General features: G+C 39.7%; 2 protein-coding genes across 3 annotated transcripts in view; both read left to right on the top strand.

Annotated features, from left to right (window-relative positions):
• The first annotated feature begins 8 nt into the window (after positions 1 to 8).
• On the top strand, positions 9 to 8,580 carry hacd2 (3-hydroxyacyl-CoA dehydratase 2). Its single transcript, XM_026912697.3, has 7 exons — positions 9 to 203; positions 3,447 to 3,564; positions 4,062 to 4,080; positions 4,469 to 4,557; positions 6,102 to 6,223; positions 6,472 to 6,650; positions 6,749 to 8,580. Exons 1-7 carry the CDS (start codon positions 70 to 72, stop codon positions 6,829 to 6,831), a joined length of 744 nt encoding a protein of 247 aa, XP_026768498.1. The 5' UTR covers positions 9 to 69; the 3' UTR covers positions 6,832 to 8,580.
• A 2,198-nt stretch (positions 8,581 to 10,778) lies between these two features.
• The window catches only part of adcy5 (adenylate cyclase 5), a 69,601-nt gene continuing 53,919 nt past the window's right edge, over positions 10,779 to 26,460 (top strand). For both annotated transcript variants that reach the window (XM_026912696.3, XM_026912695.3), the window contains exon 1: positions 10,779 to 12,885. In XM_026912696.3, the coding sequence (XP_026768497.1) occupies positions 11,935 to 12,885 (951 nt within the window). In that variant the 5' untranslated portion in view covers positions 10,779 to 11,934. The remainder of the gene's footprint in view (positions 12,886 to 26,460) is intronic.

Genomic DNA, 26,460 nt, shown 5'->3' with positions numbered 1-26,460 from the left:
AAACTTGCTTAAGGACCCTAATTTAGAGGGACGCCAGCAGCGAGCAGTTAGCTATTTGTGAGCTCAGCCATGTCTGCACCTGTCATGGGGAGCACCAAAAAACCCTTTAATGATGGGGACCACCACAACCACAAGAAGAAGAAGGGAGCAGGCGCGCTGGCCACCGCCTACCTGGTCATCTACAACGTGATCATGACCGCTGGGTATGAACACATCTCAGCTTAGCAGGCTGAAATCCACTTCCTGATCCGTACAGCACAATACACAGGCTGTAGGTAGCGTGCTTGGTTTTACACGACGTCTTGAAGTTGTTAGGAAATCTTTGTAATAAGCGCAGTGTAATGAATGAGCAGAAATCGTGGCTGATCATCATAAAGCTATATAGCTCATATGGCTACAGTGGTAGTAATAGGAAGAGTAGGTTATTACTTTATTTAGGGCTAGTAGGAGATCCTGAGTGTGCACTCGTGTGGTAAAATTATTATCCAGGCAGAATGGTCACTATGTCTATCTCCTCACAAATGTATCTCAGAGAGCTGTTTTATTGAAGTAGATTATTATTTTTTTTGCATGACAGTGTAATGAACTTTAACATTAATGCTGCTTTATGACTGAGCACTTGGAACAAATGTGGCTATAAACCACTGGCAGTTTTACAGAATCTGTTATCACAGCCAAACAGGACTGGCCACATTTGCACAATCCCCAGAGTTTAGAAATGAGCTCAGAGTGCAACTTTGACTTTGCAAACACTGCCACACTGTTTGTGCTTATAGGTATAAATGGGCTAGCAGGGCTAAACCCAACTGGCTTTCGGCATCCACATCAGATTATTTGCTGTTAACAAATATCTTAAAACAGATTATTTAGTTATTTTGTGGAACCAAGAGCAACTGTGCCGTATAAAAATACACAGAATGGTCTGAAGAAGTGCCTCTGGGGCTGCTTTCTTTCTAGCCCAGACTGTAGATTCATGCAGTCTATCAGTGTTTCAGCTGATTAAACAGAGAAGGATTTCATGTGCATTTGGACTGATATTTTTCAGCCCCTATCACTCACATCCGCAACGCATCATTAGCATTGATCCATGTGGAATACAGTCATGGGTGTAATGAACATGAACAAGGTGGATTATTTACTCTGTCATTCTTTTTTCCCCCAAAATGCCTTAGGAGGAGACACTTAAAGTAGCTAGACTAAGCGCACATTGCACAATCAAAATACAGATTACACAAAAGTACAGATGACAGAACCGTAGGTTTAGTGTTTTTGGTTTGAACGAAATGGTTACAACTTTTCTGTTTACCATTTTTTTGTTATTTGGAGGAAATACGTCAGATAGAGCATTGCAGACTTGAAACACTTTAATTAGAAATCACAAATACAGCTTCCTGCCTGTCTTTAAGAGAATGTGTGTGTGTGTGTATGTGTAATAGTTTGCCCCACATCATTCTTATTATGCCATCGATGAGAGCTTGTGATATGCATAATGGATTTCTCAACCCTAATAGTTTCATTGTCAAGCTATTGATAGATGTTAGATTTTAGTCTCCCATCTAATATCACCACCAGCCGTCACTGGCTTTGACACAAGAGTATTTGTAGTATTACCAGCATCAGTCAGTAAGTACACAAAACAAGAGAATTTCATTTCGTGAACCAAAGAGCCTAATCAACAATTTAGTCAGTGAAACTGAATGAGATTACTGAGACCTGTAATTTTGCTCCTTGTGTAATTTGTGTTCCTTGTATTCATATTATCCAGAATAGCTGCTGTATCTGCTTGCCCTGTGAGGATCCCCAGCTGAATGTGAGAAGTTTTGTGGGACATGGCTGTTAAAAAAGGCTATGAAATGGTTTTCAATGTAATGTATGTCTGTGGTGGCTCCTAACCCCACCCCACCCCACCCCACCGCTCCCTGACAGCTCTAAATCTTTAACGGACACCCTCCTCTTCCTAAGAGGATAATATAAATCACATTGGCTTAGCTGTTTGTGCTTCTGACTGTCATGATGGAGTGAGCACAAAGGCTCAGAGAAGCAAATATCTGTAATGTTGGTTTGTGACTGACCGCCAGGGATGCCAGATTGATTAGTGGATCCATTGTTCTAACCTGGGGAGGGTCCAGTGTGGACTGGTATGCTGGGTATTCGCTATCTGGGTAGTTATAGGCTTAGCTACAGCAATATAATAAAATCAGTACACTGAGAGAACTAACTGTCTGGTTACTCATGGTGCACTTTTTGTATTATTTCAAAGTCAGGAGTATTTCATGACTTTCTTTTACTTTATTTTCACTATTTCCTCCTACTTTGACTTTGATTAGGATTATGCAATGGGAGAGCAACACACGCATTTGGCTGGTATGCAAATAGTCCTGGGTTTGCATTTGTTGCCTAATTGTGGCTAGCTGTGTTGTTGGGAGAAGCTCTTGTAGTTGACCATATCAGGCTATTAAATACAAAAGCAAGAAAACAGGGTGAACAAAAACCAAGCATTAAATTCAGTAGGAAACTGTTTTAGAAAATGATATTGTTATATGTTTAGTCTTCTGTGAAATAGTGATGTGCCTTCTGTGCTTAAGTGCTAGAGAACCGATTTTGAGGATGTTCACTGATGTTGATATTGGGCTGTAAGGTAATTGTTCTGATATGCTGTCATGAGCATAGGGGTTTTCCATGTTGCATTGCAGAAGTTATAGAGCTGGGCAATGTGATAACACAATCTCTGTATCATCATGCATCAGGTCACAGTACAATTTTCTCAAAGTATTGCTGTCATCCGTCTCTTTTACATTCTCAGTAAACTTGAGCACTGCTCACAATAACTAGTAGCTGATCCACTATTAAGATCTGTTTTTTGCTATTTGATTCATATTTTCTCCTTGTTAAATAAATAATGGTAGAGAATGAATACAAATGTAAGTGAAACTATCTAATATTGTGTATTGTTAAAATGTAAAGTATATACGGTGATATGCAATACTTTTGCATTATTGCTCGCTCCTAATATTGGTCTTGTTGAACGTGCTACGTGAGTGGATTGTTGTACGATAAGAAATATTCTTTTAAACAAATTAACTAGATTTTAATGCTCAAAGTGTAGTTTTGAAGTGGGTCCTCATGGCATAGATTGATATAAACCTACCTAAAAGTCCACATGAATTCAATACCAAATAAAAAAACTACTGCTAGCTATCACTAATTTTACAATTTACAACATTTGCAACAGTATATATGTTTAATGATGCTTCTAAAATACAAAATGAAAATGGACACACACACACACACACAATGAAAATGCTCACGTTTGTGAATAGGATGTGAAATGAAAACGTTTCCTTGTGTCTGCTGTGGACTTGGCAGTAATGGTAAACTGCATATTGGATGTCAGCTCGGATCTTCTTGGCTGTTCTAGACCTTTCTGGGTTTTCTCTTTGTTTCAGGTGGTTGGTCATTGCTGTGGGTCTTGTCCGGGCCTACCTTACTAGAGGCAGCTACCATGGTCTGTACTACTCAATAGAGAAGCCACTGAAGTTCTTCCAGACTGGAGCTCTCCTTGAGGTCAGTGGTGAGCTGTGAGATAACCAGGCAAACTATCCGCATGTATAGCAACACAATCAGTTTGGGATCAAACATGTTCTCTTGCCAGTGTGTTAAAAATGCTTTGGCACAGGAACACATACTTAGAAAGTAGTGAGCTATTTATAGAGCAGCACTTCTCTACACTACTGAGTTCCAACACAAACGCCTTTGTGGCAGCAGTCCAGTGTGCAAATTAGGTGTGTCTGATGATCTCCATATTTCCTGCATCAGTGCCACAGTTACAGTTCAGCCATGTGACAATAACGAGTGTTTTCAACTGAGTGTAAATTTCAGGCAAATCAGACTGCATATCAACAACGTACACGGGTGTCCAAAAACCGTACACAAATATTCATATCATACTTCAATGGGTAGTATTTTATATTTTGCTAGTGGGTAAATGTTAGTTTCTTTTTTTATTACTAGAAATTTGGTTAAATAAAACTTTCCAATCCTTTTTTTTTTTCCCCGAACAGATATTGCATTGTGCTGTTGGTAAGTGCTGTAATGATTATATATATACATATATCTGTTTAATATATATATGTGTGTGTGTGTGTGTGTGTGTGTGTGTGTGTGTGTATCTCTATATCTATCTATCTATGTGTGTGTGTGTGTGTGTGTGTGTGTGTATATGTATGTGTGTATATATATATATATATATATATTATATATATATATATATATATATATATATATATATATATATATATATATATATGCACACACATGCATGTTCTAGTAAAAATATTTCCTTAGTCATCTCTCAGTCATATTCAAATTTTGAGTCTTGTCTGGGTTACTATTACACCTACATAGCTTTTTGATTGTCTCCTTGTTACACTGTGTGCATGCAAATTCTCTTCTCTTTATACTTTTATAGGCATTGTACCTTCCTCTGTGGTCCTGACTGGGTTTCAGGTGATGTCACGCGTGTTCCTCACATGGGCTGTTACACACAGTGTTCGAGAAGTGAGTTTCATGTTCATCATTTTTTTAAAAAATTAATATTATTTTAATTTCTGATGTGTAGCACAGTTATGTATACAAAGCTTGCTGGATGGACAGGTGTTTACAGAGCAGAATATGTATATGATATAAAAAAAATGCACTACAGCAGGGGCTGTAAACCTGCGGTCAGTTCAGAGGCTTCATTTTTCTAAATAGGAACCAGTGTGGCTTCTGTGGCAGATCTTCTGTTGCAGCAGTTATTAAATTATTTTACTTATTTATTAGTAAATTGTTTACCTGAAGGCAGCTCATTGAGAAAGGGATGTGTATTTACTTCTGCAGATTCTTTTTTTTAAAATTTCATTTGTCCTGTCAGGTCTGATTAGTTAAGTGATGACTTGGCTTGTTTTTTTAAAAAAAAAAAGGTTGCTTGTTAAAAAAGCATAATATTCTGTGCTTCAAGCTAAAAATGGATGTTTCTTCTAGTTGCAAAACAAAAGACAATCACTTTGAATTGTTCTGTTTAATTTTATAGCCATGCACTAATCATGGTTAAGCATTATTCAGTAACTTTTGTCACACTGAGTCATTTTGGTAGCTTATACAGACCTTTTTAATCAAGGATAAGCAAGGACCTTTTTATGTAACTGGACCTTTAGAAATTTTATTCGAATACCCTCGCACTAGGACATATACATCCAGAACAACTGCCACACTTTAAGAGAATGAGCAAAAATGGGTGTAAAATAAAAATAACACAATGATTCAGATTTATCATCTCAGTTGAAGAAATATTTCATCTAACAAAAATGATTTTAATGTGTCTTTTTAAAAAAAAAAAAAAAAAAAAAATAGTGTTTCCCCTAAAGAATATTTCAGTAAATCCAGATTTTGTTGTTTTTAAATGCTTTGTTTTATTTTTGTTTGAACATGTCTGTAATATTCAAACTACATCATGTTCCTTATTTCCTAAATGAGGTGATAAGTAAGCCTACAGACATACAATAATTGAATAAACTAATCTGTTTAGACCTTGACGTTGCAAACTTTTTTCTTCCCCACTTTTTGCACTATTTTAATGGTTATGTTAATATCCTATCCAGACTTCTCTGGGTTTAGTTAAGACCCTTATTCTCATGGTGCCTGTAATTAAGGTTCAGGTTTTCTTTGCTCACCCAGAGAAAGACATCTTTGCTGAAACAGTAAAGGACTGTAAGTTTTTCTTTTCTTAAGAGAAACCTGCTTGAAAACAAAATGACCAGTAACACTTGTGTATTTGTATGTGTTGAGGCTATCGTGTCATTTTCTTTGCTTGTTCTGTTTCTGTTTTACTAAAATAACATTGAATGTGTATCGGATTATTATTGGAAATTGAATGATTTGCGGGTCATACATAGCTGTTTGGTGTGCTTTTAGATTGACTTGTGATTTGCCTGAGTTACTGGTTACCGAAATGCATCTAAAGTAGTGAAAACATAGCTGCATGATTCTGGTTTAACATCTTAAATGAAACGTATAAGCAACACGTAACGCTTACTCTGCCATCCTTTGTTCCTATGCCTCAGGTCCAGAGTGAAGACAGTGTGCTTCTCTTTGTGGTAGCGTGGACCATTACGGAGATCATCCGCTATTCATTCTACACTTTCAGCCTACTCAACCACCTGCCTTATCTCATTAAATGGGCAAGGTAAAGGCTTTTAACACCCACAGTGCTATTGATTATGCATTATTCTTCTTGCGTAGTGTTCTTTATTAACTAAAACAAAGCTCCTTAGTGCAAGCTTAAATGTTTAAATTGTAGCATTGATCAACTGATGTTTTAAACATTAAGAAAACTGTGGAGTATTGGCAATGTTGCAATGTCTCTTTTATTATTAAAGCTTTATTCAGTATAAGCATTGAATTCATGGAGATTAATGTCGCACCTGTCTGTAGATACACATTTTTTATTGTACTCTACCCCATGGGAGTGACTGGAGAACTTCTGACCATCTATGCTGCTCTGCCTTACGTTCAGAAGACAGGCCTCTATTCTGTCACTTTGCCCAACAAGTATAACTTCTCCTTTGATTATTATACCTTCCTCATTCTCACCATGGTCTCCTACATCCCCTGTAAGTGTGTCTTTATGTATATCATTTTACTTGCTCCAAGATTTCTACCTTAATTTCCCAGACATATTCATATTGAAACGTGTCTCCCCTGTCCACAGTGTTCCCTCAGCTCTACTTCCACATGTTGCGGCAGAGAAAGAAAGTTCTGGGTCACGTGGAAGAGTACAGCAAAGTGGAATAAACATGCAGCCAGCACTCCACACAATGTGGACTGACCATATGGAGGAAAGGGGGGGAGAAAAACGACCCTTCCAATCCAAACCTGGCTGATTTAAAATGAGAAAAAGTTGCTTGTTAATATACAGAGCCCAGCTTTTTTTTTTCCCAAGATAATGAAATGACATAGATTATTTCTAACAAAGCTAGTTAGGGAATGAGATTTTGCAGTTTCTGATTTTAAGGATATTGATAATGATATGATATCAATGGTTTAATAGAAGGCATTTCTGATAATACACAGCTTTTTGTGTGAAACTGGTTTTAATAAGTTCTAATACAGTTGCCCTGACCTTAGTGAGGGAGGAATGGAATAGCTCGTTTTGGCTTTCACCTTTTGAAGTAATGACAGAATTGGGAACATTTCAGTAATCAATATTGATCAAAAAAGAGTGATGCGTCTAGCTTGTACTGTGCCCTGTGTACTTGGAAGTATTGGTAGCAGTTTTGTTTATGCACAGTCAGGAGGCTGAACAGATGACTAGATTCTGGATATCTTCATGTGCTGTCTACATGTTTCTTTGTGCATAGTGTCACATTCCACTGTTGGTGTTCTGTGACTACTGATTTAGTTGTTGCTCACAGTTGTTGCTGTTCTTCACAGATTTGCTCAGGACTTATACTCGGTACTGACCTGTTGTCCATAACAGTTTTCCCATTTCCTTTCAGTGTTAGTTGTTTTGTAAAGGTCACGCAAATTACTTTAACAAGAATTGTGTTGTTTTGCTTAATATTGTTATGTGGGTAATGTATAGCTGAAGTGATTGTACAGGGTTGTGTTTTTTTGTGATCCGTGTATATGCTTTCCATAACTTCTAAAAAGGTGACCTCAAGCAAGCAGTGAAAGAGCTTTCGAGTCCTGTCAGTGGGCGACTTTCTAAAGAGTTCGATTGAAAGAAGGCAGGGGTGATGCTGGAAGAGCACGTGGCAGTGGGAAACTAGCGCAATTGGATTAGCCTGCGTCTAGTCATGCATTTCCAATGAGTAAAATCTAATGAAGCGCAGAGCAGGCCAGGGGTCCGGAGTTGCTAAGCGCTTTGTTGTCTGTCTGCTCTCATTACCAACAGCAGTGAAGTGCAAGCTCAAGCCTTGAAGAAGGGCTTGCTCATTAGTCTTAATGAACAACTAATGAGCAGACTGGCCTTTCCCTACCATTTGGGTCTGAACTTTACTTTCACAGGTTATAGCCTAGAAGCGCCATCTCTGGTAGCCAGGGGATCACTCTTGTTTTTATTTACCGTTAGAAGAGGACAGTCATGCCAATTTGTCATTGGGTAGATAAGAAACTCCTGGTCAGTTACCTTAGCTACTGTTATTAATCAGCTAATCAGCTAACTGACCATTAATCAGTTTGAATTGTGCTGGTCCAGGATCCGTTATGGTAGTATGGCGTTTGCTTGCTTGCTGATATGAAGTATTATCTCTGAAGCTCCTGGAACAAATGATGTTTAACCTCTCAGCACCCAGACGTTTTGGCATGAGAATCTAGAGTGCAACTTGACTTAAAACTGCATGAAAGAGGAAATTGCTCCATTCCTTAAATGGTGCAGTCTTGTCATACTACACCATTCAAGGTTAATTCACTGGACGCATGACCTTTAAAGTTGTCAGGAAATGTTGGGCTTTTGATACAATGGATTTGCATGGGACCAGCAGACTTTGTATGATTAGTAAAAGTTATATATTTACAATAAACTTATAATCTGGGAAACCAGTTATGTTTTTTATTCTTCTGTCTAGTTTCTAAATCAGCACTGTGTATTTGCGCTTGCATAAGTCGTGTGGGTATTCCATACCCGATGCAATGTTCTACACAACTGCTGGTTAAGTTTGTGCATTAATAATACGTTTGATCCTGAAATAATGATGATACTGGATTAAAGGTTCATGGATCATTCACATGATGGCAGTAGAGGTCTTTAACTCTGATGGGGTACACACCTTACACTATCCTTTCAGTGAATACATTATACTTCACATTTCACTGAAAATGATATTAAGAGGAGCCTGCATTCAAACGTTTGTACAAGATAAAGGGAATAAGTAAAATCCTTAAACTATGTCAGACAATTTATCTGCTAAATTTATTTTTTCCCCCAGACTGTAAAGGGTTTGCTCTCTGGTATTGGATTGGTTTCTACCAGACCTTTATATCTTGTCATTTAATCCTTCATGATTGAATTTAGATTTGTTCTAGAAATGCCTCACTTCAGGGAGACTGAAATTCATTCCCTGAGCCGTTTAATCATCATCTGATTAGACTGAAGACTGGAGGATTTAACCAAAAAAATGAATAAGAAAAAACTAAACTGGAAGATCAGTTTGTAACATGAAGAGGAAAAGTAGCATATTTTTTTACTAAGGATGGTTATGAGTAAAATTACTGCTTCTCTCAGAGGTGAAGTGCTTCTTGAAAAAAGTACTGCACATCAAAAAACATGTTCTTTGATTCATAGCCAGGATATTCAGTGCAGTTGGAAAACTTTTTTTAATCACGACTCATAATTGCATACGTCCACTAACTCTTACAATTACACAACCACTCACACAAAATGCCACAAATGATATTACAATTATACAACTAAGACACAAAATGCCACAGGCTATATTAAAATTACATAACTAACACACACAGTACCACAAACTACAGTAAAATTGCACAATTAAGACACAAAATGCCACAGGCTATATTAAAATTACATAACTAACACACAGTACCACAAACTACAGTAAAATTGCACAGTTAAGGCACAAAATGCCACAGAATAAATTACAAGTACACAATGCAAAAAATGCCACAGACTATATTACAAATACAAAATTAATTTAAAAAAAATTCCACAGACTATATTACAAGTACACAATTAATAAAAAAAAAAAAAGCCACAGACTATACTACGTGTACACAATTAATGCAAAAAAATGCCACAGACTATATTACAAATACAAAATTAGTTAAAAAAATAAAATAAATGCCACAGACTATATTAAATGCACAAACTACAATAACATTGCACAACTAATGCACAAATTGCCAGACTATATTACAAGGACACAATTAACACAAAATATATAGAGAGTATATTACAAGTACACAACTAACACACAAAATGCCACAGACTATATTACAATTACATAACTAACACACAAAATACCACACACTACAATAAAATTGCACAATTAAGGTACAAAATGCCACAGAATAAATGACAAATACACAATTATTAAAAAAAATGCCACAGACTATATTACAAATACACAATTAATAAAAAAATAAAAATAAAAATGCCACAGACTATATTAAATGCACAAACTGCAATAAAATTGCACAACTAATGCACAAAATGCCAGACTATATTACAAGGACACAATTAAATAAACTGCACACCTAATGTACCAAATGCCACAAACTACAATAAAACTGCACAATTAAGGCACAAAATGCCACAGACTAAATTACAAGCATACAATTGATGCACAAAATACCACAAAAAAATTGCACAATTAATCCCCCCCCAAAAAAGCCACAGCCTAAATTACATGTACACAATTAGCGATTGTGTTATTTTATGGATTTTGTGGCTCTGAATTCCTGTCGCTGAGAAATGCCACTCATCAGGTCTTATCGAAAAACACATACTAACACACTAAACAGTAGTCTGGTGTGATGTGTGGTGCAGCATGCCTACTATTTTCACATACTATCTAGCACGATAGGACGGGTTTTCGAGCAGAGCCATACGCTTCTCTCCAGCTGGATTTTTCAGGAGCCGCCCACTCCGCCAGATCACTCCTCTGTGTGTGACACGTGCGCTGGCCAATAGCAAAGCCAGAGGGAAAGTTAGTCAATCACGCGCCCAATCTGATTGGCTGAAAGGCAGCGCTTGAAAATCAGACTTGGTTGAATGGCAATACAAAGCACCCAAAGAGGGTGATGCATAATCAATAGTGTGTGTGAGCGCGCGCGCGTGTGTGTGTTCATCTAGACGGAAAAAGCTGCACCGCTCGCTCAGTGAACACTAGCAGCAGCAGCTGCATCGTGGATCCCGGACTCGCTCTGCGTCGGTAGTGTGTGAGCACTGGCGCTTTTGGCTGCGCTGTGAGCATGGAAGGGGTGTGTGAAATGCGTCCAGCTCGAATGCTTTTGCTCGCCAGTGGACAGCTGTGAGGTCACCACGGCGCAAGGATCTTATTATGTAGGACTGTATACGTGCGTGTAGGTGCGTCAGACCAGCAGTTCTCTGTTGGAGCAGGGATCGTGAGTGGGTCGTGATGGTATCGGACATGAGGGGAAGTCATCCTCATCATCCTCGTCATCTTCATCCTCACCATCATGTAACCATCTAGTGGGCAAGCGCCGCTCGCGCAGGTGAACGGCTCTCTCGGGATCTCTAGACCAATGGATCAGTGCGGACTGTACGATGGAGTGTTTTTCTGTCCTCTCCGGTCCCAGCTGCTCTCTCTGATCGGACAGGCTGCTCTATTTGTTCCACATGTCAAAGGAAGGCATCTGGGAAACGACGGAAGTATGGTCATTTCTGCCCGCTTTGGCGTAAAAAACCGCACAATTGCAGCTTCACAGTAAATATTCCCAGCTAGTCAGGAAGACGAGGAATGCCAGTACCACATGCAGAGCTAATTCCCTGTGCTGTAGGGTTTATTTCCCATGATGCTTTTGGTTGCGCAGGGACCTGTACCTAATGAATAATGTTGCATGATTAATTATTTTCTGGTCTCTGAATTAGGCCTATTTGCAGTTTTATTTTAAAGCGTTTGTTTCTGGAACTTCCTCCGTTCATTTAATACGCGTCTGGGGATATTATGAAAATAGACTTTCCGGGGCACATCGTCGCAGCTGCTTACGTAAAACATTGTTTTCGTTTTAATCAGCTGGATTTGAAACAACCTAAGATATACATGATTGTTTTTTTTTTATGTAAACATCCTCAAATGCCGACAGAAACGCGGCCTCTTTTCTGAACATCCCTGATCCCGAGCAGATTACAGGCTAGTGGTTTGTTGTGCAGAAGTGTGGCGGGTGAAAGCTTAAAGCTCATGTGCTGAAATCATGTCCAGGTCGAACAGTGTGAGTCCACCGGGCGTGGGAGCGCCGGTCCTGAGGGGAGCACACGAGCACAGATCGGCCTGGGCCGAAGCCGAGGCCCTCTCCAACGGATGTCCATACTCGGCTAGGTCGAACAGAAAGCTAACGCGCACCAGCAGCCGCTGGAGGAGGGAGGAGGAAGAAGAGGAGGAGGAGGAGGAGGAGAAGAAGATCGCCGAGCGCCAGGCGGGACGCACGAGCTCCGTGGTGGCCCGGGTCAGTTTCAGGTCCAAGTCTGCGTGGCAAGAGAGCGGCGGCAAGCATGAGCGCTCATCGCCGCGTCACGCCAATGAAGAAGTGAGACCCAAATCGGTGGAGCTGGGCTTGGAGGAACGGACGAGGTCCAAGTGCAGGGCGGAGGAGGAGGCGCTCGCGCCCGACGTCGCCTTCTCCTTTGGCGCGTGCTGCCGCGGCGCCATGCACGTCTTCAAGTCCAAGAAGTTCCAGTCTGAGAAGCTGGAGAGGCTCTACCAGCGCTACTTCTTCCGCCTGAACCAGAGCTCGCTGACCATGCTAATGGCCGTGCTGGTGCTCGTGTGCGCCGTCATGCTCAGCTTCCACTGCGCCGCGGGGCCGTACCACCTCTCTTACGTGCTCGTGTTTTCAGCGTCCATCACACTCGTGCTCGCGCTTATGGTGGCGTGCAACCGCACCGGTTTCCACCAGGACCACATGTGGGTGGTGTGCTACGTGGTGATCGCGGCTGTGCTGCTGGTGCAGGCGGTCGGCGTGGTGCTGGTGCAGCCGCGCAGCGCCTCCGAAGGCGTGTGGTGGACCGTGTTCTTCATCCACGTCGTGTACACGCTGCTGCCTGTGAGGATGCGCGCCGCCGTCATCACCGGACTCACGCTCGCCGCTATTCACGTGCTGGGCTCCTGGAAGCTCAACGAGTCGGACCCGTTTTTGTGGAAACAGGTGAGTTTTCTCCTCATGAAGCCGCCTGGGGCAGTGAGCTCGCGAGTTTGCATCAGTGGGTCACTCTTTAAACATTTTCAGTGGTTCTCATACCAAGTGACAAGATGGTGTAGAAAGTTGACACAAGGCTGTCATCATATTTTGACATCAGCTGTGTTGTAGAACAGTTTGCTGAGGTTATCTCTGATCTGGATTCGAAACATGGTTGGTTTTTTTTCTCAGTAGGCTAAAATGACCTCTGTCTTGGATGGTTTTTGTTTGCCTGGACATTGTTTTTTCTCTAATATTCCATTTGGCCCCCTGGCTACACAGGACCCTTAAAATGACCCTCATCTCTCCATCCCCCTTACAGTACCCCTGAACTAATCCTTGCTGGATATTTTTGAGTAGAACATACTGTAGGCCACAGCAAAACACGTTCACGGAGCAGTCACAGTTGCTCGTTGGTTATTGATATGCATGGTCACTTGACCCAAGGGTAATTAGCCTATGCATTAGTGTGACTGAATGGGGTTGTTTCCGGTCTGTTGCTAAGGTTACTGTAACAAACTCATCAGGATGTTCCATGTGACGCAGCTGTGCGACGTGATTATATGGCCTCACTACAGAGACACCATTCAAGTGATTGATCAAGACTAACAGTGGCATGCTCTGCTATTAACCGACTGATTCATGATTGATCATAATAAAACAAAATGTATGGCAATATAAAATGTCAAGCCACAAAGGTGAGGGTTTATTGCACATGTGCCAAGTTCTAAATTCTTTATATGACTAGGATATTGAGTGAGTGGGAAGAGGTTTTCCTAAATGTTTGGCTTCTTGAGTTATTGCATAGTATTGCTGGTATGAGCACATAGTTTGATGCCCCGTATGCATGATGTATTAAGTGAAGCAACATCTACACTAGAATCCGTAAATGTCTTTGGTTTGTCTCTCTGGCAGAACCCTTGATGGTTCTATGTAGAACCCTATGAGCGCATCGTTTGTGACCCTGCGCTCTGACCCTAGCTTCCTAACAAGCTGGGATATGCGAAGAAAAGAACTTCACTGTACTGTATGTATATGTGACAAATAAAGCCGCCGCCTTCTTGTTCGTCTTCATAGTGTTTTCTGTTGTATTTTCTAAGAGTGTAGAAAACAGTGTCAGGTGAGCCTTTGAAAATGACCTTTTGTGAATTAGCATGGGATTGGTTGTATAGACTTTGCCTGACTTTGCTTAGGTTAAATTATTTAATAAACATTCTTGCTTTGATAGACAGCCTATTGGAAAGCTAAATCTTACAGGATGACTGAGCACAATGTGACCTCTGAGGTGTTAATGCTCATACTCCTCGTATCGATGTTGCTGTAGGTAGTATTAGCAGTACTTGCAAACTTCCGTCCGGGTTTAGCTGCAAAAGGAGGCTACCCCTTCCCTTCATTCCAAAGTCCTGCACACGCACAGTACAGTGGTAAGGATAGTAAGGGTAGTAGAGGAGAGCAGCAGATGCTTGTAAGCGGTTACATATCTGAGGCCATCTTCACAAAGAATCTTATCTTACCATGAAGAGTACAATAAGTACAATTTGGATGGGATCAAATTTCCGTATTACATGCACTATATGGCCAAAAGTATGTGGACACCTGACTACTGACAGCCAAATGTAGTGAAGGGAAATTGTAATGCTACAGCATACAAAGACATCCTATACAATTGTGTGCTTCCAACTTTATGGCAACATTTTGGGGAAGGCTCGCATATGGGTGTGATGGTCAGGTGTCCACAAACTTTTGGCCATATGGTATATGTATGTCTGTTATGTAATGCTGGAGGACATCTGAAGTAATTATAATTGATTCTCACATGATAAGTGATATTTCCATAAATCACAGATTTCTTATAAATCACAGCTTTATTAATAGTGTACCTATTAGTAGAACGTGATTATTTTGACCTTCATTATAACCACTTGTTGTAGTGCATGTGGCTGCACAAGTTGCACATGACCATTAGTAGTCTGCATGCCCATAACATGCATGTGGGCTTTACCTGTGCCAGAAACTTTCCTAAAACCATTAAATAAATAAATAAATAAATAAATAAATAAAAACTCGGCTAATAGGAAAAGAGTGCCTCCTGGAGTGTCTCTTAAGGAAGAAAAATAATCTTTACCAACATGATTGCCTCATGCAGGCCAGTGCTAAAAATCATGCAGATACAGGTCAGTGTGATCTCAGTGACTTTGACCATGGCATGATTGTTGGTGCCAGATTGGCTGGTTTGAGTATTTCAAAAACTGCTGATGTGTTGGGATTTTCACACACATCTATCCACTGTCACTAAAACTGGACAGTTCAAGATTGGAAAAAGACTAGGTGACATTTTTCCAATCTTTAACTGTCCAATTTCAGTGAACCTGTGCCCACTGTAGCCTCTGATTCCTGTTCTTGTCTGACAGGAGTGGTACCTGATGTGGTCTTCTGCTCTCATAGCCCAACTGCCTTAAAGTTCGATGTGTTGTGTTCTGAGCTACTTTTGTGCTCATCATGGTTGTAAAGAGTGGTTATCTGCGTTACCATAGCCTTCCTGCCAGCTAAAGCTGGTCTAGTCACTCTCCTCTGACCTCTCACATCAACAAGATGTTTCTGCCTGCAGAACTGCTGTTCACAGAGTGTTATTTTCACACCCCTCTATGTAAACTCTAGAGAATGTAATGCTTGAAAATCTCAGGAGAGGGAGGCCTGAGTATATATTACCCTATGTTAATTCTAAAGATCTTTTTAAAGTAGGTGTAATTAGCATATGTGTTGTCTGTACGAATTACTGACATGATGGATTTGGATGAGACTAAAATCCCAAAGACAGACTGGTAATTATTGCATTGAACCTTCCCATGTAAAACGAATCCAGTTTGAAAAAGGGCTTATGAGTTTCTCCTTAAAAACTATATACGAAACTGCTAAGAGGAACTTTTGCTAAAGAATTCTGAAACTACATGGTAGGACACGGTTGACTTTCATGCTACAAATGATAGTTTTTCCATGAATGAATATCCACCATGTTTGGCTCATGTTGTAACAGTCTGTGCAGTAAACTCAAACAGTATTATGACAATGCAAATTGTCATAAGATAATTTTGCATTTGCAAAATTATTGAAATTTCCTGACTATGCTAAAATTTTAGTTGCTAATTACAGAGCACAGGACAGTCACGGAGACATTTTTCCTCAGCTATTTTAGTGATAGTGCTTGAGACAGTTTAGCTGAATGGTTGCTGTTTTTGGAGTTTCCCTACTTCTTTTAAACCCATGTGTGATTACATTTTTCCTGTGCTTTATTTAAATGAGTCATTTTATCCCACTTTTGTAACTGCTGGTATTTCTGTGTTTTTCCTTTTAACATTGTATGCAGAGGAAGAAATGTCATGTGGGGGCTAGAATCAGTGGTGTTGAAACTGTGCAGGTTCTGGAGGTTTGAGAACCTGAAACTCTACAGTTCCAGTAACTACAGTGCATCCTGCATCTAGGGGGTTTGTAGCCTAGCATAGCCACGAGTGGGTGAAACCCTAGATTCCTCACATTTGCCTTCGCAGTTTTAGAGCAGAGATATGCATAAATGCAAAATAAATCTTTTTTCCTTTCCTTAGATATATTTTAAGAATGATTATCAATGTGTAATCAAAGATCAGCAAGGCTACTTTAAATGATATTTTTGCATTTGCTATTTTTGGCATAATGAAGAGATTTTTTTTTTAAACTCCCTTTGCCACTAAAAGTTATGCCAGTAAATTTTCACTGACAGCATGGTCTGTTTAAATGGGATGTGTGGGAACGAGCCACTGTGTTTGTTGCTCTTTGCACACAATGCTGTTGTCTTTAGCATATCAGATCGCTCTGTTTACTTGACTCCCAGCAGGACTCTCTAGTCGAGGGCTGGGTTTATGAGATCCTGCGATGACGCTTCCATTAGGAGTGCCCTCATAATTAAATGGAGATGACTAGCATTCAGTAGGCTGTGTACTTTGATTCCTCGCTGTCTGGAAGAGGAGAGAAGACAGCTGGTGCTACCTGGCCATGTTTGGCACTCTAACCTTACTGATGTAACACCAAATGCAGCTTTGGTCCATATATACAGTATGTCTGCATAAAGACTGCAATCTTGTCACTATTTAGGATTGGGCAGTTTGTTAAGTTTGTTCTACTTCACTGTACTCGGTTCTTATTTGAACATTTTTGTTTTTTTCTGGTGATTGTAATAGGGGTCTGCCTACCAAATGGAAGCTGTGTATAAGAGAAAAAAGAGTGAGCCAGAAGTATCCCTTTCAGCAATTTAGAAATAAGCAGAACTCTGACTATATGAATGTAAAGGCTCTGTCTCACTCATGGGCTGTGTTAAAGGTGGATGAGGGCTAAGGGACCCACCTAGTGGAGCTAGCATGGTTTCCTCTTCCGGAGGAGAGCTGAAGAGGTGGATAGTGTCTTGCTTGGCACGCCTCCAGCTGTAACAAGTTGTGTGGCTGCTGTAATTGAATTGTCCCCCACCATAAGGCACATTGGAGCGACTCGGTGGAATTTAAAACAGATGTCCTTTCTCGAAAGTCCTTTTATTTATTTGCCTTTGAGATTCAGTCTGCCAGTGGAATGAGTGAGTCTCCTCCAAGCTGGACTGATTACGTGCTCAGCAGAGCAGTTTACTAAATAAAATATCATCCTGGGAGAATTCTGAAGTCAAAGAGCAAATGTGTGACCTTACTGCATGTTTCACACCCCCTTTTAACCCTGTGTCATGCTCGTGTTGAGGATGACTGGTCTGGAAGGTCTTGGAGTCTGTGAAAGAGGAAATGAAGTTCACGGTCTTTGGCGTGGTAGGTAACGTCTGCAAGGTTTTCAGTTCGCCAGGGCAGTTTGAATGTTTAGTAGTAGTGTCTGTGTCGTTTTACTTGTGTTATTTCTTGAAGCTCTTTTGCCACTCAAGCTTAGTACTTGATATCTCCAGTCTCCAGTGTCATTTGAAAGTAACAGTGATGTATGGATTGCTGAGTTCGAAATGGATTTTTGCTCATTTGCTATTTGTTCTGGTGTAATTTAACAGTGTGCATAATTAACGAAAAAGGAAAAAAAAATGTTGGCTGAGGGGCATGTACATCTAAAAACGTACTTGTGAACCTCTTTAATTCATTGTTCGGAAACATGGTGATGTAAAAACATAAACAAACCTTTACCAAGTTCTCAAAAAAATTGCAAAAATCACTAAAGCACAAAGAACACAGAGCTAATGCTCAATAAATTATTAGGTACTAGCTTAAAAACACTGAATGTGTCACCCATTTATTTTCTCTTCTTTTCATCAGTCAAAATATTCATTATGTTTCTGCAGCATTACAGCTCTGTCCTTTGGCTTGGTTTGTACCTCGCACAAAAATCTGCAACCTAAAATACACTGAATATTTGGTTCACTTCTTGCTGTTGTGTTGATTCAGGGTCGGATCACTTTCTCACTGGAATCGAACCACTCTAGAGTTCGCTTGGAATCAAATTGAGAACAACTAGCTCAGAGTCTAAGGCTATTTGTTTTGGTCCTGTGTTCTGATCTGCCTAAATGAACCACACCAAGGGGGAAACACACAAGGGTTTCATTCAGATGAACTAAACACTGAATATGTGAAAGCACCCTGACATATCAAGTCGAGTTGTTTAGCCTTAGACCTTCTAAAAGGCGTGGAATCTGTTTTAATGATGCAGCAGTGGGCGTGACTTTACTTTCAATAAAAGTTCTACTTGTAAACCTTCTACCTGTCTAAATCCAGACCTGTGCTTCCTGTATCTTAGCAACCAAGGACTTTTTATTTTGTAAAACCTCCTAAAAGCACTTTCCTTGGTCTTTTCATCTCTTTATGTTCCATTGAGTACACAATCATGCTTCCTGTGAAGACGCACCTAAAAATATTTGTGTAAAGACACCAAGAAGGGGCTTATGGGTAATCATAGTTCACAGGGGTTTCCAGGGGAGCCAGTGTGCACACCTTCCAATTCTTAATTACACTGCCCACGTATCTGTGGTGGTGAACGTCAAGCAAATGCTGATTGATTTAGCAGACGTGTATCCTGTGGTATGGGGGTTGGGTGGAGGGTCCATCACCACCCGATTTGCTCCATGCCTGTGTGCGACATGGCTTGATCTGTACTGGGAATATGTGAAAAACGTTACGCATTTCCATATTAATTATAATAAATAAAAATATCATAGGAATATCATACAAACATGACAACATTTTGTAAAATAAAATTTTAGGTTTTATTGTATCATGTGCAGTCTTAATCATATCACCAGCTAAAGAATGCAGTTTTTCCATCAGCTTTCTGGTACCAAGGTGTCTGTTCTCTATATAGAAATGTGAACAAATACTGTATTATTTGAGAATAATAAACCAAACCACTGCAGTGTTATGCAGTGACTCAATGTGCACACTGTCTTAGGTGCTGCAGTTTTATTTTATAATACGTGTTATAGGCCTGGAACTGTGTTGGATTATGGAATGACACTTGGACTGCTATGCACTGCTACGGTTCTTAATTAGCATAAAACACAAACAAAGAGTTCTCTCAAGGTCAACCAGAACTAAAACAGCATTAAAAGTCCTGTGTGCCAGTCCCTTGGGTATTTGTGATGTAACTGTAAATGTGTGTCACCTATGTATAGATTGTATTGATGGATCAGTGATCAAATGTACAAGTGCTTCAAACATCTCAAAAGTTGACACTACAGTACATGATGTTTATAAGAATTCAAATACAAATGATTAAAGGTTTTTTTATGTAATTATAATTACGTTTTAAACGTGCATATGAATCGCTTGAATGTTCCCTTTTCAAATTATTTTTAATAATTAAAATACTTTAAAAAAGCTATTTACAGAAGTCATCTTGAATCCAACAATGTGGTGTAATGTTGTAAGATGAGACAGATACAGATCACGCAGCCTTGTAAAATGTATTTAACTATACACATGCTAAAGTATACACATCAGGCAGAGGATACAGATCAGTTAGTGACAGAGACAGGATGTACAGTAGGTAACCATCCAGAAAACTGAAAGCAAGCATGAAACATGAAGGCAAGGAGCACTGGGGGATCAATCACCAGAATGAATTCTCACAATATATATTTTTTCTGTCCGAGTAGTGTCAGACTTAAGTCTCTACAGCACCCAGTTCAGCTCATCAGTTAATTACCAAAGCTTTCATGGGCTGGGTGTGTTTGAAAAGGGAAAACACAAATATCTATAGTGCTGTGGCCCTTCAGGACCTAGTTTTGATAGTCCTAGGGTGTTTTCCTTTACACCTCTGCCTTTCATTTCCTTGTTTGCCTTTCTCCCATCTCTGCACCTTCATATGAGGAAATGAGAAAAGGATTGTTTATACCATATCCTTACACCACCCCAGCCTTCACATAGGAAACATCTCCTCATTCCCTGATTCCTCTGAGTATGTTTAAACAACTGATGCATCCTTAAAAATGGCAGACTTCAATTGATTTCTGGGCCGCGGGCTGAAGGACATAAGGCTAGAGTCAAATACACCAATCACCCATAACATTAAAACTACTGACAGGTGAACTGAATAACATTGATTATATCATTACAATGGTATGTGTCAAGGGGTGGGATATATTAGTCAGCAAGTGAACAGTCAGTTCTCAAAATTGAGGTGTTGGAAGCAGGAAAACTGGGCAAGCATAAGGATCTGAGCAACTTTGACAAGGGCCAAATTGTGACAGCTAGACGATTGGGTCAGGTCATTTCCAAAACTGCAGGTCTTTTCCCAGTATGCAGTGGTTAGTACCTACCAAAAGTGGTCCAAGAAAGGACAACCGGTGAACCAGCTTCAGGGTCATGGGTGCCCAAGGCTCATTGATGCGTGTGGGGAGCAAAGGCTATCCCATCTGGTCCGATCTCACCGAAGAGCTACTGTAGCACAAATTGCTGAAAAGGTTATTGCTGGCTATGATAAGAAGGTTTCAGAACACACAGTGCATCGCAGTTTGCCATGTATGGGGCTGAATAGCTGCAGACCAGTCAGAGTGCTCATGCTGACCCCTGTCCACTGCCAAAAGTGCCTACAATGGGTATGTGAGCACAAGAACTGGACCATGGAGCAAAGGAAGAAGGTGGCCTTGTCTGATGAATCACATTTTCTTTTACACCATATGGATGGCCGGGTGCACGTGCGTTTCTTACCTGGGGAAGAGATGGCACTAGGATTCACTATGGGAAGAAGGCAAGCCGGCAGAGGCAGCGTGATACCTTGGGCAATGTTCTGCTGGGAAACCTTGGGTCCTGGCATTCATGTGGATGTTACTTTGACATGTACCACCTACCTAAATATTGCTGTAGACCAAGTACACCACTTCACCACCCAGGATAATGCACCCTGCCAAACTGCAAAAATTGTTCAGGAATGGTTTGAGGAACATGACAAGGAGTTGAAGGTGTTGACTTGGCCTCCAAATTCCCCATAACTCAATCCGATCGAGCATCTGTGGGATGTGCTGGAAAAGCAAATCCGATCCATGGACGTCCCATCTTGCAACTTACAGGACTTAAAGGATCAGCTGCTAACGTCTTGGTGCCAGATACCACAGCACACCTTCAGAGATCTTGTGGAGTCCATGCCTCGACGGATCAGAGCTGTTTTGGCAGCAAAAGGGGGTCCTACACAATATTAGGCAGGTAGTTGTAAAGTTATGGCTGACATTCGTACATTCGTTGGAGGAGTATTCATTTTATTTATTTATTTATTTATTGCTGGTCTGCCTTTTTTTAGGTGTCTTTATTGTTTTCTATACTGCTCTGTAGCACATTAAAATTGCATACAAAGATAAACACAGCTGGGTTTGTCACCTATTTGACTTTCAGCCATTAGAGCTTCACAATCAGATCAGTAAAAAGTGCCTCTGTGAGAGGTTGTTTTTTTTCCCCTGTTTCATTTATAATTGTTGTGCTTTCTTTAATATTTAATATGTATGGTGTTTACCTGATCTGCAGAATGGGTAGTGCTGTCTCGGATTTATCATAGCCATTCACATTATAATTGTTTCTGACAGCAAGTAATGATACAAGGCCCAAGAGTATAAAGCCACACATAAATATGGATGTACACATAGAGCACAAGTGCAGTAGGTGCTGTGTGCTTTGTGCCTCATCATCATCATCATCATCATCATCATTTCACCACCCCCTCATCTCAGACTCACCACCCTCACATCATCAGTCATACACTCTGCACACTTAATTGTTTCTCTTTACACCTATTGACATATTTCATTGGATTTCTTTCTGTACTGTTCTCTGTAATGGTGAGAGAAAGACTGTAGATCTGCCATCTCTGCAGATTGATGAATGGATTTACATGAATTTACATCAATATTGATACAGAGAGAGCTTGTCAATATTTGACCATATGCTTGCCTGTGTTTGAAGTCCTGCCTCTTTACATGATAAGAGCATAATATGTTTGCATGGTATGTTTACAAGTGATAATTACTGTAGAAACTCAGGAACGAACCCTTGAAAGCAAAGCTTACCTGCGACATTTGCATGAAAAATGGCTTTTCTCACTTTGTTTCCTCTCCATCTTTGTCTAGCACATTTTTTACTCCAAGTCAATGGTTCTTAAACCCAGTCCTTGGGATGTCATGCACTGAGCATTTTTCCCTGCCCTAATTTCTTGCCTGATAAATATTAAGCCCTTTTGTGGTGTCAAGTGTGGGCAAAGCACACACTTAAATAAAAGTAGTGTTTTTGATTGCCAGACTGAAATAAAAAGTGCTATCTGAAGCAGACAATGCTACTGTCACTGCAGACTAGGGGCTGCATAAGCTAGTTGACTAATAAACTCGCTTGTTACCGCCGAGGGGAGCTGTCGTCTAGTTGCGCGGTGGAAAAAACAGTGTGGCAGATGGTAAGGAGATGCAGGCAAATAGGCTAAATGTACGTATGTAAATATTTCAGACTAGATGAAGTCAATTCAACAGTCAAGTGCACAGTGCACTGTGAAAGATCTTTTTAAATTTCTTTTAATGGACCATTAACACTTTGATATCACTTTGCTTGAAGTGTAGAGGTGTGTGGGTTTTTTAAAATCCCACTCCCACCCCCTGCCCAAAAGGATTCCTCCCACAGGTCTTTTTTTTTTTTTAGCATTTAAAGCTAAATAAAAAGTAAATACAATGCTTGCACTGTAGCAGTGAATTCTGTCATGGGCAGTGGTGTGTACAAGTGCTCTTTTGGAGCTGTGGGTTGAACATCACTATCCAGTCCCATTCCAGCTCAAAGAGTCCAATCCAGACTCATTTTTGGACACTGCTGAGGCCAGAGTCGAACATGGAGGAAAAACGTCCCAGATCCGTCATTAAGCTATATGAAGCTTCCATGTTGCATGCCCTCAGTTTCAGAATCAACAGTTTCAGCTGCAAGAATTGGTATGTTCTTAAATAGTGTGATATGATAAACAGATTTATTATTTTGCACATTTATTGCACATAATTATTTAATTGTGTCAGTAACAGTGTAGCCTTAAAAGGCATTGTTTGTATGTTTTATCTATTCCTCTAAAACATTTGTAAATGCATTCACACGTTTTTGTTATTCCGTATTGCTGTGCTAGTGGCTGCCCTGTGTCAAATTGTCTTTTAAATGACTTCAGAGACATAAAAGTCTATCAGAAAGAGACTGAGTTAGAAAAAAGTAGTTCTACATACTTCTGCTGTGAAATATATTTTTGAATTTATATGTTGGACTTTTTGTCATTTATCTGAGAATTTTTTTTTCTGACTTTCTTTCTTTTGCTGAGGCCAAGCTCCACAATATTTTTTTTGTGAAACCGGTCATTGTAAACATTATCATGCTAGTTTCAACACACATGTAAGATGAGCAGTCACATTCAATTCCAACTTACAAAGAGAATGAGACTGTGCGTTTTTGATGTGTAAGGGCCATTGCTGACTCTCACACACAGTTTGTTGTGTTTGTTAAATATTTACATGCTCTATTGTTATGTCTTTCTTGTGTATCTCGTGGTTTTGGCATTTTGTTCCCAGCAATCCAGGACATTTGCATGTTCTGTCTGTCATCTTTTCACTGGAGGAACTAGATAGAAATCTTTCATTAATAGCAAGTGGCTGTTCACTGCAAAGTTCCTGGTTCTATTCAGAATAACTTTTGCTGAATCCCTTATGCTAACAGTCACAATAAAGTTACTGAATGCAGATATTCTCAAAGACTGTCCAAGGGCCTTTCATTCACTTTAACTAATGTAAAAAATTTGGTGATGAGCCATTTGTCAGTTTGAGCCGGATTTCACAGCAGCAATTCACTCAGTGCATTTTTCAAAGTCTGACATATGTAATGACAGAATGAGTGCAGATGTTTTTAAAAGCTGTATTTAGATATGGGATTTATTATATATGATGTCAAGTGCATCTAAAAATGTAGCAAAAAGTGTTACTTTGTTATGCTGGTAATGCCACTGACAAAATCAAGGAAGAGATTCTCAAGAACATGTCAAGGTATCAATGTAAAGTACTAGGAACCCAATCTGATGCATAGGAGGTGATAATGAATGTCTTGACAGCAGTAATGGAGGCCATTGAAAGTTATTGTTTTCAGGCCACTAGATAACTTTAATAGTTGAGGAGATTTAGTATTCTAGCTGAGAATAAGAATTCATAACTGTTCAGTCTTCAGCCAATTAACCCACTACTGCAGTACTAAGACTGATAAATACTGTTTTGTTATTTTCTGGCATGCATGGCTGCCTGTATGTCAAACCTGATAAGCAGAACAAGAGGAGATTGCTAGCTAGTATGGATTTCATGTTTAGAAAGCGTTCTTTCTCAGGTTCATGTTCTAGTTGTGCAGAACTGCCGAGTATAGTTTGTTTTTGTGTCATGTTCATCACCGAGTGTAGATAGTAGAGCATTGCTTTCAAATGTCCAAAGCTGTCCAGTGTGAAGTGTTTGACCAGATGCAGTATATTGACTGTCATCACAGACATTTTCCCTTTTGTTGTGCCCTATCAAGTGCATTTTTTTCTGAAATTTTGTTTCAATATTTTTAGTTTCTTTTTAGATTGATTTGTATGAATCTATATTTTCCAAAAACTGTTACATTTTATTAGTGCATTTAATACTATTAACTGCATGTCAAGTGTATTATGATTTGATCAAAAATGTAAATCATAGCACAATAAACAGCTTTTGCTTAATGATAAAATGTGCAGAGCAGTGAACATGTCTTGACTGAAGGAATATATTTGACAATTTGGAGGCAGTGTATTCTTTGAATGTATGCAAAGACAGAAGCGTGACAGTATTTCAGTGAAGAAAGTGTTTGCCTATTGTATAAGCAGATGTGGCAGCATGGCTAATAGCTTTCCTTATGATGTGACAGTGCTTTTTTGTTACACTTTTTAGGAAGGCAAACTAGCTCCACTTTGTACTGGTCAAACCTGTTTACTGTTAGTGATATTCAAATATCGTCTGCTGAAGGGAAAATACGGACCTTGTGTTCTTATATCCATACAAATTAGTATAAATCTTTGTACAGTATTCAGACAGATTGTGGATATTGTGATATCTTTTTAGAATTTTGTAAATTGTTTAAAAAATACATTACAGACTGGAAGCAGCTGATCTGATGGTGAAATGTTTGTATTTAATCTCGAAAATCATTTTTATAGGTTTTTTTTTCTGCTTTTCAGGGTTACATATTTTTTATATTTATTGAAAAAAACATTATTTTATTTTGTAGAAATTGCATAAATCATCAAAGAGTCAAAGATTGTTTTTATTGCAAAACTACTGTGTTGCTGGTAGTTTGTGAGCAAACCTATATATCATGATACATATCATGTTTCATAGAAATGCCTTTGAGAATCGTCATATGATATTTTTGCCCACAACAGACCCACCCCTATGGTGGGATGGTTATTTTTAACTACTTTTCACCACAAAGTGATGAAAGCAGCTTGTTTAAATCCACTGCACTTTTTTGAGAGGTGTTGCTATGACAATGCCCAGGTCAACACTGTATTTGTCAGCTAATTGTGTCCTTAATATAAACTTTTTGTTGTTCTTTCGTCTGCTCCCGTTAGGGGTCGCCGCAGCAGATCATTGGCCCGCATGTTTGATTTGGCACAGATGCTGTTACTGACACAACCCTCCCGTTTTTTCCAGGTTTGGGACAGGCACTGAGAGTACACTCCCAGTGGCTGGGTTGGGTCCCTGCCCAGGAATTGAACCCAGGCTGCAGCAGTGAGAGCACAGGATGCTTAGCTGTTAGACCACAAGGGACTGTGCTTAATATAAACTAATAAGCCTAAAAAAGAAGAAAATTGTTGGCTAATATCAGATTCATTCACACAATTGTCAACCCCGAGGTTGTTTACTATGCTAATAGAAACTAGCAGCTAGCATTGTAGTGCTTTGAATAGCAAGTCTGGAGATGTCACATACGGTACACTCAAATCACTTTATTAGGAACACCTGCACGCTTGCTCATTTATGCAGTTATCCAATCAGTGAATCATGTGGCA

The sequence above is a fragment of the Pangasianodon hypophthalmus genome, chromosome 5 (assembly GCF_027358585.1).
Source record: "Pangasianodon hypophthalmus isolate fPanHyp1 chromosome 5, fPanHyp1.pri, whole genome shotgun sequence".
Lineage (NCBI taxonomy): Eukaryota > Metazoa > Chordata > Actinopteri > Siluriformes > Pangasiidae > Pangasianodon > Pangasianodon hypophthalmus.
This window is presented reverse-complemented; position numbering and strand designations above follow the sequence as displayed.